The sequence below is a fragment of the Neopelma chrysocephalum genome, unplaced genomic scaffold (assembly GCF_003984885.1).
Source record: "Neopelma chrysocephalum unplaced genomic scaffold, ASM398488v2 Primary Assembly neopelma1_182, whole genome shotgun sequence".
Classification (NCBI taxonomy): Eukaryota; Metazoa; Chordata; class Aves; order Passeriformes; family Pipridae; genus Neopelma; species Neopelma chrysocephalum.
In genome coordinates this window covers 1,053,507-1,074,151 of record NW_020897844.1, presented here as the reverse complement: position 1 = coordinate 1,074,151, position 20,645 = coordinate 1,053,507, and the positions used below count along the sequence as shown (strand labels likewise).

The window sequence follows — 20,645 nt, the reverse complement described above, 5'->3', positions numbered from 1 at the left end:
TCAAAAAGAAGAAAAATACAAAGCCTGGAATTTCTCAAGAGGGAGAAGGACTTTAGTCCTGGAGTGACAGGATGAGGAGGAATGATTTTAAACTGCCAGAGGGCAGGTTAGATGGGATATTGGGAAGAAATCCTTCCCTGGGAGGGTGGGGAGGCCCTGGCACAGGTTGCCCAGAGAAGCTGTGGCTGCCCCTGGATCCCTGGAAGTGTCCAAGGCCAGGTTGGATAAATTTAGAACAACCTGAGCTGGTGGAAGGTGTCCCTGCCCATGGCAGGGGGTGGGACTTGATAATCTTTAAGATCCCTTCCCATCCAAACCACTCTGGGATTCTATATTTAGCTTGGAATTTTGTCCATTTTACTTCTCTTTCCTGCACGTGAAGATATTGCTTATTTTTGTGCCACATCTGATGACAAGAAAACAGATGTTCTATATTTGACACATTCAGGTAAAAAGGCAAAAATCAACATGCAAATGTTGAATATTTCTAAAACTCTTTATTTAGAAACATTCAATATTTAGTAAGTTTCTATAACTGTGAGAAACATTACTTTTCATTTGCTTGTATAAAAAACAGACCCCCATTTTTACAGATTAGAAGATTCATTTTGTTTAAATCCTACTTTAAGGAACAATCCAAGTTTGTTCCTCACATGAGATCTGGGAGCAGGTTTGTTCCAGCAGAGAAACTCCAGGGTCAGCCATTAGGACATCCCAGTGGTGTCTCACTGATTTTACAGACAAAACAGTTGAATTCACTGATATAAACCTTTTTTTTTTTTCTTAAAAGACTTGATTGGATTTTTAAACTATTATAGATATGCAAATCCTTAAGGTTTCCTTGGACACCCTGAAAGGACATTCCACTTTCCCAACAATCTGCCTGGACAAATCACTCAAATTGACTGTATTTCCTTTTGAAGGCAGTGTATATATTCTTCTTGAATTGTGTATGATAATATTTTTGTTTTATGATGGACAAGGGAAAACAGGGCCATTTGAAGTGGAAAGCTGTAACTTTATCTCCTTTACACACAGCACGGGAATTTCAGCGGGATTTGAAGTGGGATTTGGCGGAAAACTCCTGCTCCCTCTACTGGCTCAGCCACAGCAAAGCAGCGATGTTTTATCCCAAACCTGTCAGGGAATGAGAGCAAATGCCACAAAATCCCAGAGCCCTTTTCCAGGCTGTTGCCAAAGGTGCTCTGTGCTCCAGCACCTCCCCTGAGGAATGATCCTCTGAACTGGTCACCACTTACAACCTGGAACTCTTGATCCCCATCCCCTGAGCCAGACAGTCCCACCAGGTTTTCTCCTGCTCTGCAGTCCAGCTGTTCCAACACAAGGAAGATGTGGACCTGTTGGAATGGGTCCAGAGGAGGCCACTGAATGGATCACAGGGTTGGATCCAGGCTGGGAGAGTTGAGGGGGTTCACCTGGAGAAGAGAAGGATCCAGGGAGACCTGAGAGCCCCTTCCAGGGCCTAAAGGGGCTCCAGGAGAGCTGGAGAGGGACTGGGGACAAGGGATGGAGGGACAGCACAAGGGGGAATGGCTTCCCACTGCCAGAGGGCAGGGTTAGGTGGGATATTGGGAAGGAATTGTTGGCTGAGAGGGTAGTGAGGCCCTGGCACAGGTTGCCCAGAGAAGCTGTGGCTGCCCCTGGATCCCTGGAAGTGTCCAAGGCCAGGTTGGATGGGGCTTGGAGCAACCTGGGCTGGTGGAAGGTGTCCCTGCCCGTGGCAGGGTGTTGGAATGAGATGGTCTTGAAGGTTTCTTCCAACCCAAACTACTCTGGGATTCTTTGACTCCTGCCTTAAACCAACTATTATATCCAAGACCCCTGAATTCCATGAGCTCTGGTCAGATCCCGCTTTCTGCCGGCACAACACGCCATGGAAACGATCCCACAGGATCTCCAACAGCAAAATCCCAGTTCCTGACAGCTCAGACCACCCCCCCCAGGGTTCCAGGTAAGCTGGGAGTGAGGAAAGGTGGTTGACAGGGCTGACCCTGCCCAAGGACAGAGCACAACCTGCAAACACGACCATCCCAGAGCCCTTCCACCCCAGGAATCCATTCCCTGCTTTGCACAACGGATGCCCACGGAAAGGACCGGTTTAAAAGCCTTTTTCTTTTCCCTCCAGGGAAGTCTCTGGGGGTTAAAAGCTCTGAGCAACACAAGGACAGCAGAGGAGAGATGGCTCCATAATGGAGCAGCACTCGGAGGAGCGGGAGGATGAATCAGCCCCTGCATTTAGAGGAGACTGGGGTGCAATAATCTCAGCAATCAGACCTGGAGAATCGCTGAGGAAGGGAAGGGTTGAGAAGGATTAAAGCTGATACAGAAGTTGAGAAAGGAATCACTGACCTAGAGATAAATCTTGGATAAAACCCAGCAAATAGGAACACGCCTGAAAAAACCCCTGTGGATGAGTGAGGGAAGAGAGGGCTGTTAGGGGATGCAGGGATTGAAGTGAAATATGGGGAAAATTGCCAAAGAAAGAACCATCTCCCAGCAGCTGGATCCTGTAGAACACTCAGGGCCTGCCTTCCTCTCGTTTTCACCCATTTGAAACAAGTAAAACAATCAGCACACAAATACATTGAATATTTTTCTCTCACCCCCCCAAACTTATGTGCCTAATTTTACAATCTAACCTATTTGAGCAAGTGGGACAGAGTCTGAAGATTAGTTCATGCATTTTCTTTTGGGGAAGGTAAAAAAGAAAAGAACATTTCAAGCTCAGTTACAGGCTACATTAGTAAAAAGTGGGGAACTAAGTGAGAGCTGTATCTGTAGTCAAGCAGTAAATATATCTGATACTCACAGCTGCCTTTCACACATTTTTTTTAAGAGAACAGAACAACCTAAGTGGGGAAAAGTGATTTAGAAGTTCCCAAAATTTAAGCCTCGTAGTGAACAGCCCAAAATACAGCATTTCAGAGACAGGGAGACACTGCTCCATCATAACAATCCAACAGCACTCTGCCAATTCCTCCACAAAAACTAAAGCCAAAAAACTGGAAACACTGAGAAGGAGAACTACAAGACTACGAGTTATTCAAGAAGATTTAACTGAAAGAAAATGTAAGCTGAAATATTCCAGAGTCTAGAAATAACCCAGTAAAATGAAGTGATCTGGTGAGGTGAAATGCTTTAAAAAAAGGAGGCAAGACACACTGTAAAGCAAATATAAAAGGAGTTTTATAAATGTGCCACAGTTAGGGAAGTTAGAAGAGGAAGGTCAAAGAAAGGAGGAAGCTTAAAATATGGCTCTGAAAAACCTTGCATGTACAGATTATTTAAGAATATCACACAGCACCACGGGATGGAATTGGGCAACACTGAGAAAGGACAGCAAATCCCTCTCTGTGCATCTGTGTTTGATGAAAGCCCAGGAGATAAAGAACAAGGCAATAAATTAAACCTCAAGAGGGTGAAGAAAGCCACGGAGAGGACGTGGGAACAAAACTCACCGAGGGAATAAAGTCACTTTGAGGGCTGTGGAAACACCAGAGGAGGGTGAGGACACCCCTGGCTTGTCCCTCAGAGCAGGAGGGAGGTGGCCCCAGCCCACACTCGTGTTCTTGCAGCTGGTGAGGGGCTCCTGGGTGGAGATCTTGACTCCCAGAGCTGGAGGAGCCCCTGCTCCTCACACAGGAGCACAAACCAACCCGGGCTGATAAACAGCTGAGTCACTTCATAAAAAAATTATGAATGCAAAAGACCGAACAGACCAGTCAAATAAGAATTATTTATGAGCTATAAAGCAAGTCAGGTTGTATCTGTGGTGTTGTTATTAAAAACAAAAAAAAAGACATAGTATTTGTGAATCAGAAGGAAATAAATACACATTAGGGTAATACAGGCTGCTAAAATTCCCTCTAAAACAGCAGTGCAGGAGAGAAGCAGAAGCTTTATTGTCCAAGCATCTTGTATTTGTCTGGGAAGAGAGTTTGGTTTATGAACAAGACATATTCTGACCAAATAAATCAGAATACTAAGAAGCAAACAATGAGACTGTACACACACATCTTCCCCACACGCTGCCTTCTTCAGGAGGAGCACATTAAACTACAGAAATGCAAAACAAACTTGCAGGAAGGGCCAGTTCGTGCTTAACAAACTCAAGGACAAACTTCCCTGTGGTCAGAGGATTTGTCAACACACTCGAGACTTGTTTAAAAATGGATTTATGAAAAACCAGCAAACTTGGGGGAAGAAAAGGCTCTGAGTTATTATTATTATTATTATTTGGATGGAGTGCCTCGAACACGTGGATACAGTCGGGATTCAGTGCCATAATACTTTTAAGATCTTTTAACACCTCACTTCTAACACCTCCTTAAATTAAGTTACCTGACATCTCAGAGGACCCACCAGCTGGATCTCATCACTCAGCAATTTCTCTCAGAAATGAAATCGAAAAAGCAATTGTGACCCTCAAACTCTTTTGGGGCAAAAATTATCCTCAGACTTCCAAAAGAGATCAGATAGATGAGAAAGTGCCTGCAGTTCTGGCCAAGCAGTAATGAGACCTTCACAGAAATGCCTTTTATCTTCCAAAGGCAGGAATCAAAGGAGAAGAGCATTTGACAGGGGCTCTTTCAGTCCTGGAATTAAAATATAAAGTGGCAGGTTCCAAAAGGCCCTATAAATACATTGGAAGTGAGAAGTAATTGGGTCTTCTGTGAACCAGGAAAGAAGAACAGGTTTTAAAAAACCTTGCACCAAAAATACCCTGAATGACAGGCAGGCTCCTGGCTGGGAAGCTCCAGATAAAAACTGTGCATTTTAGAGTTAAGAACAAGCAGGATATAATTCCTGACTAACTCAGGAGAGAAAAGCAGGCCCTTTGGGCTAAGGATTACATGCCTCAGATAAATTTAACATGGGGAAAAAAAAAAAAAAAGATGAGTACTTAAAAACCTATCTCGGCCTCTGCCAGAAATAAAAGGCACAAATTCCTGGGCTTACACCTCACAAAGTGGAGAGAAATATAAAACCAAACAAAACCTCCAGTTTTGCAGCTGAATTTCAACCAGGTTCTGAAGGGAATCTGAGCTCTTACAGTGGTATTAATTTAATGTGATAATGTAAGAAGGAAATAGTCCATCTGCTTGTAAAAGAACCAGGATAACTGTAATAGGTGGAATGATTGGATCCATTAGAGGGGCTTATTTCCCTAACAGGATCCTGGAGTGAATCCATGAGTGCACTGCTGTGATGTGCAGCACTGGAACACACACCTAGAGCAAGGAATGATTAGAACAAGCAAGAAAAAACTGAAGATAAATATGAGACAGGTCCTGGACAAACAAATAAAACCAGAGAACCTTCCAGAATATGGATTCAGAGAACAGAATTGCCCTGGAAGGGCTCAATTAGGGGGAAAGAAGCCTCAAACACTCCAAGCAGCAGCAGTGAGAAGGTGTTTAATGCACCTGCCTGCCCTGGCCACTGAGCTTTTGGCCAGAAGGAATAACAGGATGGAACAAAGCAGAGTCCTCTGACACTCTAAAACAAACACATCCCTCATAAATATAACTCTGGATACAAACATGAGTCAGAGAACTTGTGTGTCTGCATCTCTCTAAATTAATTTACAGTGGGAAAACCAAGGTGATCTGTAACTCTGCTCAGCTCCCATTTCAGCGCTGCAGACACTGTCTGGCAGCTTTGGGGAATATCCATTTATGTCAGAAGGAAATACAGCCTAATCAAAACACTATTGCAGGCATAATGTGTCCTCAAGGCATTACTGTAAACCATCCTGAGTGCCCTTGAGTCACAGGAGAATTTTTGTTAAGACAAGAGATTAAATATGTGCTCACACACACATGGACTGAGCACTGTGAAACCCCAGGAGTGAAGCTCTGAAAGGACACCCAGACCCCCAGATTTAACCACAGGGCATTACACAGTCTGATGCTGCAGTGGAAATCCACTTATTTTAATTGGCATTACTGCATGCAACTGTATGTTCAGAGTACGTAACCGTATTCTTCTTACAAAAATATTTTGTGTGTTCCTGAACCACAACACCATCGAGTACCAGAGGGGAAAACCCACCCTGGCTGAGTCCAAATAAATGTTAACCACAGTTCTTAGAGAATCTGCTCAGCAGTTTCTGAAGGAGGAATAATAAGAAGGCATTTTACTGCTACCACTACCGGGGATCTTTTAATCAGGAAGAAGGATCAAAACCACATCAGAGCCTCTCGGAATTGTTAGCTTGACTCCACTGCCCCTGTTTGGGAACTGCTACTGCAAATGAAAGACACAGCAAAGCACAGGAATTTCAAAGGCCACTGTGCTTCCCTTAGATTCCCCAAGAAAAGAACACAATACCTTTCACCTGCTTCAAAGGTTTATTCCCACAGTGGAATGCAAAATGAAGGGAGTGCAGGAAACGAACACACACACACAGACACCCTGGTGGGCTGTCACCCACCCACAGAACCTTAACTCAGCACATGGCAGGTGAATCTTCCTTTTCAGGCACACCTGACACCTCCAACAGACTGATTTTTCCCAACACAGAACTCAGGACTTGGAGTTTATTCCCAGTTTTCCACCCAGAGATGGGCGTAGCTCTGAGGCCACAGGGACAAACCAGAGCACCAAAACCATCAGGGAGGCTTCATTCCAGCTTCTAATGGACATTCTACATCTTTGTAATGATAAATAAATTTAAAATGTCAATAAATACCTTATCTTTTTAAAGCACCTGAACAGGGGAAAGTCCCAAAACCCCTCAGTGTCCCCACGGAAAGTGCCCAGACAAAATCCTACCAGTGAAGGCAACACCGGTGGAGGGACCTGAAGGTCTGCACTGACCACGTGAAAATTAAAGAGTAAAACAGAAAGAACACCCAGGTTTTAGACAGGTGCATTCACTGTGAGGGTGGGCACAGGTTGCCCAGAGAAGCTGTGGCTGCCCCTGCATCCCTGGAAGTGTCCAAGGCCAGGTTGGATGGGACTTGGAGCAACCTGGGCTGGTGGAAGGTGTCCCTGCCACGGCAGGGGGTGGCACTGGATCATCTTTAAGCTCCCTTCCAACTCAAACCATTCTAGAATTTATTCCAGGAGGTGGGAGATTCCTCAAGGTCCTGTCAGTGACAGGGTAACAAATGCCTTTTGTATACTATTGGCAAAGTTCTCTCCTTTTTATCTGCTTTTAAAGTATCAAATTTGTAGTTTGCCAGAACTGCAAGGCAAATAAGTAAAGCAAATTTTAGGCTTATAATGCTGAATGCAACACAGAAATGTATGTGGAAGATTTATGGATTTTTGTCCTTACTGTGTTGCAAAGAAATACAGAATTCAATATATTTATTTTTAAAAAATCTAGGCAGCAATGAATTCATCTAATGTCCTGTTATAGTTTGATGGCTTATCTGAAAAATTGTTTTCCAGTGGAGGGATGTTTTCCATTTAGTCACCATTAATACAACAAACCTGATCATCTCCTTTTCCTATTCCCCCTCCTGCCCTGAAGACTGTCAAACGGAATTCTCAATAAAGCAACTTATTTCAAAGGCAGAATTGTAATAAATTAAACATACAGCAGTCATTAGGCATTAGAAGAAACCTCATCTATTAAATTCTGTCATGTTATTTTTCAATATACGAATAAGAAAAAACCCATCTCCTCTGCTCAGAACTGACATTTTCCATTCACAAAACAACAAACACACATTTGCAGAGCTGTGCATGTACAAAATCCTCAGTATTGCTCAGGGAGACAAGGCAAAAGGAAAAATAGGGTCTGGTAACAGACCATGTGACAAAAGAGAGGGCTTCATACAGGAACCACAACTTTATTTGTCTGTGTTGTTTTCCAAAGGTATCAGAGGCCTTGTCCTTTCCTGGGCTTTAAACTGCCAATGTGACACAAATCCCAAGAGGATGGAGCCATCTGCTCGTGGGGCTTCCCCAAACCTGCCTTTCCATGCAGGTCCCTCCCTTGGATAAACCACTCCTGCAGCAGAACACTGAGGAGTTCTTACAGAAGGAAAATATCCTTTACAAAGCCATGGATGACAATCACCACCTCGAGTCAGAATTCCTACAGAAATCCTGGCAAAACAGCTTTCTTCCTGCTTTGAGATCCACACCAAGCACAAAACCAGGATGAACTGCTTCAACTTCTCATGAAAATGTCTTCAGGATCCAACCAAGACACCCAGGACTCTCAGCACACATTAAAAATGAGGGGGCAAATTCTGGTAATGTGAGAAACACATAATAACTCACTTCACCCAAAGGAAAACAGCCCGTTTTTCCATTGAATTTATCACTACTGCATCTCCACATCCTCACTCGTGGTTTCCCAAGGAACATCCATATGCACTATTTACACAGATGCACGAGCACAAATAAACACTGTATCCCAAAATATTTAAAATGTGCTGCCAGATGGCTTAAAAAAAAAAAATCGAAATGAAAGATCTAATTAAAAGCTCTTACCCTGCCAACACTCCATTTTTGGAAATAACTACAAAAGTTAAATAAAAAAAAAAACGTTTTTCAAGCCTATCAATATTTTTGTCATGTTTTGCTTCACAATTACAATCTCCCCCAACCTCCATCACGGATCAAACAGGCCAAGCCACATCAACCAGTGCTAATTGTAAACTCCTTTCTTGGGATGGTGGAAAAAGGAGACTGACAGAAACGATGACCAAATTTGGGCAATCGCTCTTTTGATTCCACCTCTTCCCAGTCCTCTCTCTCCCTCCTGTTTAAAAGTTAGAAAAACAAACAAAAAAAAAGAAATTGCTGCTGCCATCACCAGTTTTGTCTGTAACAAAGCAGATTTCACTGCCACAAGTTATCACAGGCGTTTTAACAGGGGAAAAAGTTATTTTCTTATTTTCCACAACCAAAACACGAACCTTGATGTTTGTTTACTCCTTGTTTTTCCCTACATCTCATCTCCCCAATAAAAGCGGATGATGGTTTACATACCCTTTAAATAAATATACATGTATTTTCAAATATTAAAATCACGGCACAGCATTAAAATGAAGTGTAATGATGTTTTGAGCCTACGAGATCATCAGCTGAGTCCATGTGCTCATTAACAAGAAGAAAAGCCCAAAACACACATGGAAGGGGTGGTGGCAGAGCTGTCACTGTCCCACACTCGAGGAGGTGATGGTTACTTACCACTGGACCTGTTTTTGCGGTTTGACTTCCCTCCTGTGAGAAGCATCTTGAGACTGTTTCGAAACATGGTGATCCTGATCCTGTTCCACTCGGTGTATCCCAAACACTGCGAAAAGCAGAACAACACATGGACAAAAATCAAAACCAACTCCAGTTTGGACAACAGGAAACCGTGATGGAGAAGCGGTAAAAAAGCGCTAAACCCGAGAGAAAAACTTAAAATGACAAAAAATTACTTTGCCAATACAGTCTCTAACAACAAAAATCAGCATCCACATAAAGCCCACCATTCAGCTTGTTTTCAGTTCTCCAGGCTACTTCCAGCACCTGCCTATTTTGTCAAATAGTTTGACTGAATTATCACCACACTGAAGGGGCAAAGACTCAGCATTTTGCAAACTGCCTCCATTTGCCACCTCTGTTAAAGCCAAACCCATCAGAAGGAGTTGCTGCCCTTCCTGTTGCTCAGAAAATCAATCCTGCTGACACCAACCCCGACTCCAGCTGTGGCTGACTGTCAAATTCTTCTGTGAGTTGAATAAATTGTCGAGAGGAGACAAGTCACTCAAACCCGGAGTAACTGATGCAAAAAATCAAACAGAAACATTATCCCTACATTTTCCTTGCTCTGTATGTCTCAGGTAAAAAAAAAAAAAAAAAGGTTGTCTGAGTGCTGCTGAAGATAAAAGAGTCTCTGGGATCACCAGGCACAGTGACAGCCTGTGCTGGGGAACAGCCACTTATTAAAGCAGGTAAAGCATCAAAACACCTCCAACAAAAGCAGCTCCAAACCAGACCAAAAGGATTGTAAAGAGTCTTTGATCAGGACATACAATAAACCACAATTTTCCTTCTATTGTACACATGATCTTCCACAGTTACAAGGTAACACATTCATCTTGTAGAAATAAATAATGACATTTTTCCCTGTAACAATATGAGGTTCCTCTTGGAGGATGCTCAGTAAATGCCATCTTGAGTTTCTTCACTTATCTGATATTTTCAAGTCTATTAATACAATAATATCCAGTTCAAAGAGCTTTTTATGTATATTTAAAGCCACTGAAAGTCCTTTGAATATGATTTATTCACTGAGAGACACCAGCATTCCAGGGCAGCAGCCTGGAGCACCCACATCCCAAACCTGAGGCAGCGCAGGAGGGTGACAGCAACTCCAGCCTGTCCTGACTTCCACAAGTTCCCACTCACTTATCAGATCTCACAAGCAGATTTTAGGGCCTGTCTGTGTGCAAGAATGGATTCGTGCACAGATGAACATCAAACAGCAAATGCAGAACCGGAATTTCATTTGCATCTATGAATTGCATGAGCATCACCTGGGCCACCAAAACACAAGGAGCTCATTCCCAGGACTCCTAAATGAAGTTTAGGTCCCCTTTGAAGCATCCCAGGTGGGAGATGGAAGGAAAGGTCTTTTGGATGGGGCTCTGAGCAGCCTGGTCTAGTGGAAGGTGTCCCTGCCTGTGGCAAGGGGTGGGACAAGATGATCTTGAAGGTCCTTTCCAACCCAAACCACTTTGATTCTCTGATTTCGGTTTAGCAGCAGCTCCTGCCGTGGTTTCTCATTGCATCCCACACACAGTGGTGAGGAGCTCTGAGTGTGAGCACTCACTAGATTTACATCCTGAGTGAGGTTTTCACATCACAGAGCAGCAGGTTCAACAGGTGACCAAAACCAGCTGCTGGTTTCCATTTTCATGCACGACCACGTCCTTTCGTGGCTTTGAGCAAACGTGGTCACAGCTCTTCCTCTGTTCACTGACACTGAGCCAGAAAGAACGTTTAAGAATAAGCACTCGAAATTAAAAATTCTGGTGCTTGTATTAGTTCATGGAATTAGAAGGATTAAACAGCAAATGGCATTACATTATTAGGAGGAGCTGGATCAGGCATTTCTTCACCCCCCAACAAGCTCCTCAATGCATCTCCCAGCCCAGGTTAATTCCCTGTGCCAGCAGAAGCAAAAGCTGCAGGAATTTGATGGGGATCCTTCCCATCTCCACTGCCACGGGATAACTGTCATCAATTCGAGCTCCTACACTTTATTGGTCATTTATCTTCTCATCTGTAACTTGAATTAACCAAACCTAATGAAGACTTGTGTGAGCACCAGTCTCCAAACAGCATCAGCAGGTGAATAAAAAGGTACAACCCCTACGATGCCTTTTCAGAACAAACAGCTCAAGAATCTGCTTTATGTCCCACACACTCTGCCAAGTGTTGTTTTATCCTCTAAGAAATCTTACATTTCAATTAAATACACAATCCACAGCAGTTTCTGGAGCATGAGGAGGCAGCAGCACAAATATGATGAGGGGAAAAAAAAAAAAAACCAAAGGCAGAGGGAGGTAGAGGCAGACTGAGCACTGCAACCTTACACTGAGCACTAAGCCCCAACAAATCTGGGACAGCTCATTAAATCCTCTGCAATGACTAAGGCCTATTGCTTTGTTTTCTTAATTTTAAGACAAGAGTTTGCAGACAGGCTGCAAAAACCACTTCACATTTTGGGTGGCTACACATTATTACAGCCCACAGAAGTCAGTTTGGTTTCTTTTCATAGAAAAAACACGGAATTAAAAATCACAGCAATTTTTTTTTTCGCCCATATACCACCAGCAGAAAGCCAGATCCCTGTATTTTCCTCTTCTCTGATCACCTCACTAAAAATAAAATTATTTCTTTATAGAAAGCTGATTAGCAAAGCTAAGCTCTTGTTCAAAAGGGTGTTTGATGTTCAGTGAGTCGGACAAATATCGCTGAGCCACTGCTGGCAAGTTTTGTGCACGTTAATATGAGAAGCTATTAAATGTATATCCTCAGATTAGAACTCTGGGTTTTTTCCACAAGTTTCTAACTACAAAAGGAGGAAGGGAATGCAACAAGTTACATGTGAAAAGCACATTTCTTAAGAATTTTATTTCCCCTTTAAGTTTTCAGTTCCTTTCTTGCCTCCGTAATGAAAATACCCACAAGGGACAGGCATTGGTAGGAAATCAAGCTACTGTAAACATTTTGGTGTTCCAAACACTGTAAAAGAAACAGATTTCTTTATACATGTTCACAAGTGAAATTTTAGCCAGGAGAAGGCCCAACCAGGCTGTGCTTTACAAGGATGCTCCTGAATTTCAGCAGCACAGCAGAGCTTTAACTCAATGGGTGAAAAGGACAACTTAACAACAACAAAAAAAAAAGCCTTTACTGCCAAACTGGAGGTGGTTCAACAGTTCTGGCAGCTGCCTCTTCAGATATTAATTTGTGGTTGAAGAGTGAAGTCCAAGCCTGTGCACAGGAACACCTCTGTGCCAGCCCACGGGATCCCATCAGCTCCCTGGCTGGGTCAGGCAGCAGCAAATGAAGACACAATTTGCTTCCAGGACCTTCATAATATTCAACAGAAGTTTATGAACACTATGGAGTCAAAAATTCTCAAAACATTATACTGATAAAGTAAACGTATTAGCAAACTTCTATAAAAACACATTTTTTCAATGAGAGTCTCACTGCTCATTCCTTTATTCATCTCCTTTGTCCACTTTGTAAGATCCTGAGGCATCACATGCCCCAGTAAACCTTCCCTCAATTCCCAAAAAGAATGATGGAAAGAAATTTTTTTAAAAGAACGACTCCTCATGTGTTTTTAAAAACAACAACAATAAAAAACCACAAACAAACAAAAACACAAAACAAACAAACAAACAAAAAACAAAAAAAAAACCCCAACAAAGTCCTTTGAGAGAAAATCCACTCAGTTATGCAAAATAACAGAAAAACTCCTTCCTCATAAAATATTCCACCTCAAAGGTTCCTGGGAGCATGAGATTCTCTCTCTTCATGAGCAAAGCTGAACTCACCACAGTAGAAATTAATAAGTGTGCATAATAAGTATCTCATATTAAGATGCCAAAAAAAGGGAACCTTTCTGAGTATTAGTTTTCAGGATTTAACAACATGTAAAGCCTAAATTAACATTTTTGTGAACAGAAAATCTAACCTTTCATAAATTAGCGAACCACTTTCAAAGAGCAGTCAAGCTTCGGGAAGGAAGAGGTAACAAGGACTTTTTTTTATACAAGTGACAGATTTCTAAAGCTAATTATCACAAGATGAAAGAAATTGAAAAATGAAAGGAAAACACACAACAGAGTTTGGCTTTCAAGCATTTACTCCACATACAACTCATACTGTACACAGAAATCTGTAACTGCTGCCAGACTGAAACTTCCCATGCTCCTCAAATCAATTATTCAGAGTTTAAGCTGAACTCTCATTTTAAACTGTCGTGAAATTCAAGAGGCTTTGAGACACAGCCCAATGATGGGGACAGAGAACATTTAAAGCCACACTTGGATGCTCACGGGAGGACTGGGGCTGTCACATGTCACCACTGAGAACCATTAGGGGCTGGCAGAAGCTCCTTGAACTCCATGATGATCCAATCCATTAAACTCTGCCTCCCAGAACACCCTGACTCACCCCAGGAGTGGGAATAACTGACTACAACAACACCGAAGTCAAAAGAAACACATATTTGTGAGCTGGGTCCGTGCGCAGTTTAAACACACGGGAGCAAAATTCAGAGATGAAATATTTCCAGGAACTTCAGGAATGAAAACAGCATTGTTGGGACCCAGCAAGCATGCCAAGAACTTCGAGGATTACTTGGAAATAGGAAAACAACAAAGGAACTAAAAGGACTAAACCCTACCAATTAGAGGTCTTTAAGCAATTAAGAGTTTATTAAACGAAGTTCTCTAAACTAATAGGCTTTAGAACAACTGTATGTGAACAAAAATGAATTGTTTGATGTTTGTTCCCTCACAAAAGCCTGAAGACTAATATTTGGGATGGGGGGCTTGATGTTCATCCCCTCGGGCCCTTCCTCAAATACTTGGCATCTTGACTGTCTTTCCTACAGATCCTGCACTGACCCCTGGAACTTGTGCTCTCTCCTGATATGCCCCCACTTTCTTTGCTTCTCCAGCTATCTTTGATGGAAATACATAAACATACATCCATAAAACACCAAAACCAGCATCCCCACTGGAAAAACGTGGGCAGGTCAACATGACGACGTCTCACAGGGAAGCAGCTTCAACCTCTGCTTTTATTTTATCAAATAGAGCAGCTGGTAATGCCCCACTTAAAAAGCAATTCTGAGAGTATAACATGGTAATAGTCCCGTGTTTGTGGAGTTCCCAACAACAGCCCCAAGGTGAATGTGGCCAAACACATTCCTTGATGAGTCTGTGGTGATGATGTTCACTTAAAGTCTGTGGGGTTCGTGTTCACAGGTAATTTTTATACAGTTAGAGCCCGAGAGGAAGGAGACAAGCACCGTGTTATTATCAAAACCCAAACAGTTTAGCCTGAGGAACAGCTCACTGTGGTGCTGTGCTTGGAAAACAGCACTTCCAGAGGGCTAAAGAGCTTGGCCACGGAGACTGCAGCAGCCCCTGGAGCTGGGAGGCAGGAGGACACCACCCTTCATCCCTCAGCTCTGGGCAGGCTTGAGCTCCTCATCTTCTGCTTACAGGGGATTGTTTTTCCCTTTGTCTAGAACAGTCATGCTTTGAGTAAGAAGGATGGAGAATAAAAGCACAACTGCTCCAGGAGAGATGCCACTGACAGACAGCTCATGACTCACTCTGAGCTCAGAGGAACTCACCACTCTCAACCAACAATCAGCAGATAACCCTGCCAACCACAGAATACCAACTAATGCACCCTGCAACCTTAACTCTCAGTCAAAGTTTGAATTCACTCTTCTGGGAAAAGGCTTTCTCCAGCAATGCTTTTTATTTAAGTGTTGGGATTTACCACTGACTTAAAATAAGATCAGAAACTCTACAGAAAGAATGCAATCACTCACGAGGAGAAAGTCAAAAGTCAGAACCAGTTCTCTCTTCAACATCAAAATGTGGTGACCTTGAAATTAAGGAAATTTAATTTTGAACAGGGCTTTGTCATTTTGCATAACCTGGTTTCTAATTCTGGATTAATGATACAGACAATTCCTGAGGGACTCTTCCAGTCTCCATATACAATGTCAATTATAGAGCCTTGGAGAACAACGATAACCACAGGGAAGTTAGGAATGCCATCACCTCACTTCCAGCAACTCCTCTGCAAGGCTTTTAGTGCCTTCTGTGCTGCCCAGAACAGCTAAAATCATGTTTTAAACATTATTAGTAGCTGCCTCCATCAACAAGCACGTGAACAGGGATCTAAGCCTGAACTAAAACGTGGCACAATCCTGCACAAGTTGAGTCGAATTAAACTGCCTTGGAAGGAATTTTAAGGCACTTCCTACAGCTGGAATCAACAACCCTCCCTCTGCCAGGACCAACAACGCTGATTCTGCCCCAAACCACCACAAGACTGAAGTGCAGCGAGATTGTTGCATTTAAACTTTTGGCAAAGACACGGAGCAGCCAAAAACCCATCAGTCAAAACCACACCAGCTCCAAACTGCACGTTCTGTTCAAGGCTCCCTTCAATCTGAAGTTACTTTTGAAGACACACTGGTGTGACAGAAAATGAAAACAAAAAACTAGGCAACATATAAAGTGTCGGGAAATGTTACAGCACTTCACTGCTCAGACACTAGAGGAAATGTGAATTATTTGCTTCATTTTTAAATAATCAAAAATACATCTTTGATACAGACCTAATTAAGGAGCTGCTGTAAGCCTGTTCTGCAAACCTGCCCAAGTCTCAAGAATATTCAATACAGAAGTCAAGTTCAATCCACTGGCAAGCACTGGAGATTTTCTCAGAACACAGAGTATTTTGGATTTTATATAAAAAAAGCCTTGAAACAATTAAGATACCAAAGTATATTTCTATAGAATGCAGTGTCCCTATTATACATTTTGTTTACAAAAAAGTATCAATATTTTAGTTAAAATGAACTCAGTAACATAAAATCCTACATATAATTTTATTACATCTGTTTTCCTGTTGATCACCTCCAGTAGGGAAAGACAGAGAATGATCAAATACTAATATGTGAAAACTCCTACATCTTTTTCTCTAAATACAGAAGCAATCAGGATAAAAATCAGTAAAACTGATATAGGAAGGCAATGCCCCTCCTGCTCCATGTTCCAATTCCAAGTGATCACAGACCAACAAAGAAACAACAGAAGACAACTGCAATTGTATTTAAACAATTCAATAACTGGGACTGTAAGAAGGAAAAATTCTCCTACCTTGATATCTTTAGACGAGTTAAACCTCTAGTAAAAAGTGTCCTCCTCCATTCACTGCAAGTCCTGAAAGACATAAAAAAACCACAAGAGAATTTAGCAGCATCTTCTCAGCACCCTCTGTGCCCCACACTGGTCACGTGCACCGAGCTAAAACGATCCCAATCCCAGGAATAAACCCACGAATTTCCCAGAGTGTTACTGTGTAAGCACCAGGCAGCCCCTGCTCTTTAGCCTAACAATTAAAAAGTGAATGCTCCTGCTCTTCAATCTGTTAATCAATACTAATTTCAGTCACTTGTCTCTTCCCTCTCACCACTTTTCAACCGGGAGGAGAAGAAAAGCAGAGAAATTTCCCTTGGACACACATCATATAATGCACTACTTAACAAGCAGTATGTTAATTCCAAATATTTCCCTTCATCCCAGCAAGTTCTCCTGCTAAAACCCTGCAACCTCCCCACTGTTTTTTTTTTTAAACTCAATCCTTACATAAACACAACTCCCAAGAGGGATCCAGCACTAAATCAAGGGTTCAGTCCTTGGCCCTTTGCTCTGTCATCACATACTTAGAACAAGTTCATCAACAAAAAGCCACAAGAAATGTATCTTGTAACTTATTGAAAAAGACCAGAGCAGCTATTTTATTCCCAGCCCGTGTTTTATTTGTGCTGACGATATTGTGTTACAGCCTCCACCAATCCATTGTTTCAGAAATCTCATTTGAGAACCAGCAAACAGAAGGAAATACAGACACATCTTATTTGTCATCAAACAAACAAACACCAAAAAAATCCCAGTAAATTGAGGCCACCTTAAGTTTAAAGCAAAGCAGAATAATTGCTCAGCCACTTCAGGGAGCTTTTTTATGCTAATGCAAGAGGATGCTGAGAAGTAAATGACAGCTTTATTTGGGATTCACAACCGTAACAGCAACTTCTCCAATGGTCTTATATGAATAATTTTGTATATAAAGCTGTAAGACATTCCATAAATTCATGAAGTGATCCTATCTCACTTCTCAGGGCTGCCAATCACCTCCCTGCCTTCCACTCTTCCCTTCTGTGGAAAAATAAAGGAAGAGCCAGCGAGCAGCACAGCCATTCCCTGGGAGAGGGGTGGAAACACAGCTCATCCCACTGCCTGAGCAGGGATCCCTGGGACAGGAGGAATGTTCCTTCTTCCAGATTCCCTTCCCAGGTTCTGCAAACCCCTGGGTGTGTCCCAAATCACCTGAATGCCCCAGAATTCACCTCTGGTAGGAACTGAACTGTTAAAAAAGACCCAGCTCCAAATTTCTGACTGAGTGTCCAACCACGGAAAGCACAAGAGCACAGTGTGGAACTTGTTTTAACTGAGCCCCCACAGAGGATAAACCCAAACACATTCAGATTAAAGACCATTTTTATTAGATGTTTTGTCACATAAAGGAAGTCCCTGGAGGGGAACTTTTCCCAAGGGCCTGGAGGGACAGCACAGGGGGGAATGGCTTTAAGCTGAAGGAGGGCAGGGTTAGATGGGATATTGGGAAGGAATTCTTCCCTGGGAAGGTGGGGAGGCCCTGGCACAGGTTGCCCAGAGAAGCTGTGGCTGCCCCAGAATCCCTGGAAGCATCCAAGACCAGGCTGGATGGGGCTTGGAGCAACCTGGGCTGGTGGAAGGGGGTGGGACTGGATGGTCTTGAAAGTCCTTTCCCATCCAAACCATTCTAGGATTCTATGTATCTAAAAAAAAAAAAATAAAATATTTCTTAGATCCTAAACAGGCAAAAGCCAGAAAGGATCTTATAACACTTAGCTTTCTCCACAATTCTTTTAACTGGTCACAAATCAGGTACTTGCAAACACCTCAGGTAGGTGAGTGAAGAGAAATTCCTTCTTTCAAAAGCAGCAACGTTACAGTTTTTGGAAAACTGAAAACATTCACCTAGTAACTCAAAATAACTCCTTATAAATGTTTCAGTCTGCTGCCATCTATCTCCTTACTCCAGCTCTTAATGTGATACCCTGTAAAACAAAGAGCAGCACTGGCCTGAGCTGGGGGAGTTCAGAGCTCCCCATCTGCATTCCCAGAGCGGAGCTGATGAATCTGCATCGAGCTTTTCAACAGCAGAGCTTTCATCTGCTCCCAGGATTCCATTAGAAATCTTTATGTGAATGCAGCAGATATTAGTGGGTTGTCAATAAAAGCTGAATGTCATTACAGTGCTTTTATTCTTTAAATGCCTTTAACCCTCTAATTATATTTGGAAATTCCGCTATTGAACTGTATGAAAGTTATAAATCCTGACGTGTTGTATCACAACAAATACATTTAGACTAATACACAAACAGTTTTGGGGGCAGGGGAGAATCAATTTTAGAATTATTCCCTCTTGATTAAACACATAAATCTCGACTGGTGTGTTTCAATCACGAGCAACATTCAGTCAGGCTTTCTGCAGATACTCCAAGTTTGGGGGGTAAAAACCTCTGGCTCGTGGTGTGGCTGCAAGTCATAGCATACATCTTTCAAAAAATTAAAATTAGTCCTTTTTATTATATCAGCATTGTTTTTCCAAGTTCTCTTGGACTTGGCAGGGAGAAGGGAACAGTCCTTCCATCTCAACTCTTACCTCCCAACCCAGGAAGGGTCTTTGCTCTGCTGGTTTCCTCCCCACTCAAGGTGGGAGTCGGGTAACAGAGGCACAAACAGTCCCTGTCCTGCCAACTGCCCAATTTCCTCGGGCTCCAGACTCCTTCTGCCTCTGCCCAGCAGTAAAGAAGGCAACTGCTGCCAACTGGGACTTCTGCCCATAAAATCCAACTGGGAATTGCCAGCCAACGACTTCCAACTGCCATCCAGGTTTGCAAATGTAAAACGTGGCAGAGGAACAGGAACGTTCCCGACTCCCACAATTAAAAAAAAAAAAACAATCTAAGGGTTGTTTTTAACAACAGAATCAGGTAACTTATGTCAGGGACAGCACAATCAGAAACAAAACCCACTGAGAATGTCATGAGGCCCTTCTGTGATACAGGAGAGCAGGAAAACACTTCACCCACAGATCCCTTCGCTGACTTTGCATCCAACCGATTTCTTTCCTTTGGAACAATCCTCAGCCCAGAGAAATATCAATTCAACTGCACAGCTCCTATACCATGTTTACCTTCCCACTGCATTCACCACTTTATTCAAAGTCACCCATTATAACAGAAATCACCCACTTGAAAAAGTTTTTGGATAACTCCCTGCATTTGGGACCTTTTCCCCCACTCAACACCAGCTGTGAGTGAAGCCCTTGTGCCCAGAGCTGATCAAGGGGCTGTGAAGGAATGGACATCACATCATTTCCAGAATAAGAGAACAAAGAAATGCTATCAAAGAGCACCAAGTTAGTAATAATGACAGCAAGCCAAGCAAGCAAACACTCGAGAAATACAAGAATGAAGGTTTAGCCCACTCAGGAGAGGAGGGAGTTAAGCAGCTCAGACACAAAGCTCAGACACCTGCAGGCCTGAGGTCTCAAATAATTTCTTGCTTATACACCTGTGGAGGCAATAACTACTGAGTTCTTCTGCAGAAGAAGGTGTTAAAAGTAACCAAAAAGTGTAAAACAGCAAAAAGACACACACTGACCATCCCTGTAACATCACATTTGCTTTCAACTAGTTCTTAAAAAGAGCTTTTCCTTTAGTCTGTTAAATATATGAGGATACGGTTTGCAAGTTAAACTCAATTTTTAAATATCCCAGTGCATGAGTGCACCAAAAAGGTATAAAATTGAAGCCAGCTCCTCCAAAAGGAGGGCTCCTAATTAATACAGAAATAATTGCAACAGGTAAGAATGGTTCATGAAAAAAAATCCCAGTATTGTCAACACTTTCAGGTGTCAGAATTCAGCACCTTCCTGTCACTCTAACCCAGAAGACAACCGCCTACAAAACCAATTAATGCTTTCAGGTACAGCAGCACATGTTCCAGTTGCAGTATTTTCCTGTCAAGCTAAAATCCACGACAGAAAAAAAAAAGACTTAAAGCTTTAAGAGTCGAGAAACAAAACCAGGAAAGCTTCCACCCAGAGCAACCTGACTGGAGCTGGAAAGAGGGATGGTCTGAAACGAAACCAGAGCATTTGATTTCCCAGTAATGAGTCTTTTGAGATCTCTCAAGCTGAACCATACTATATTTGAAAATAGAGAACCACTCATCCTATATTTGAAAATAGAGAACCACTCATCCTATATTTGAAAATAG

At 42.5% G+C, this 20,645-nt stretch overlaps 1 protein-coding gene across 6 annotated transcripts in view; it reads right to left on the bottom strand.

Annotated features, from left to right (window-relative positions):
* The window catches only part of TANC2 (tetratricopeptide repeat, ankyrin repeat and coiled-coil containing 2), a 235,990-nt gene that overhangs the window by 188,575 nt on the left and 26,770 nt on the right, over positions 1–20,645 (bottom strand). For all 6 annotated transcript variants that reach the window (XM_027702319.1, XM_027702321.1, XM_027702323.1 and 3 more), the window contains exons 2-3: positions 16,413–16,475; positions 9,178–9,283 (exon numbers count right to left, since the gene is read on the bottom strand). In XM_027702319.1, coding sequence (XP_027558120.1) covers positions 9,178–9,244 — 67 coding nt within the window. In that variant the 5' untranslated portion in view covers positions 9,245–9,283; positions 16,413–16,475. The remainder of the gene's footprint in view (positions 1–9,177; positions 9,284–16,412; positions 16,476–20,645) is intronic.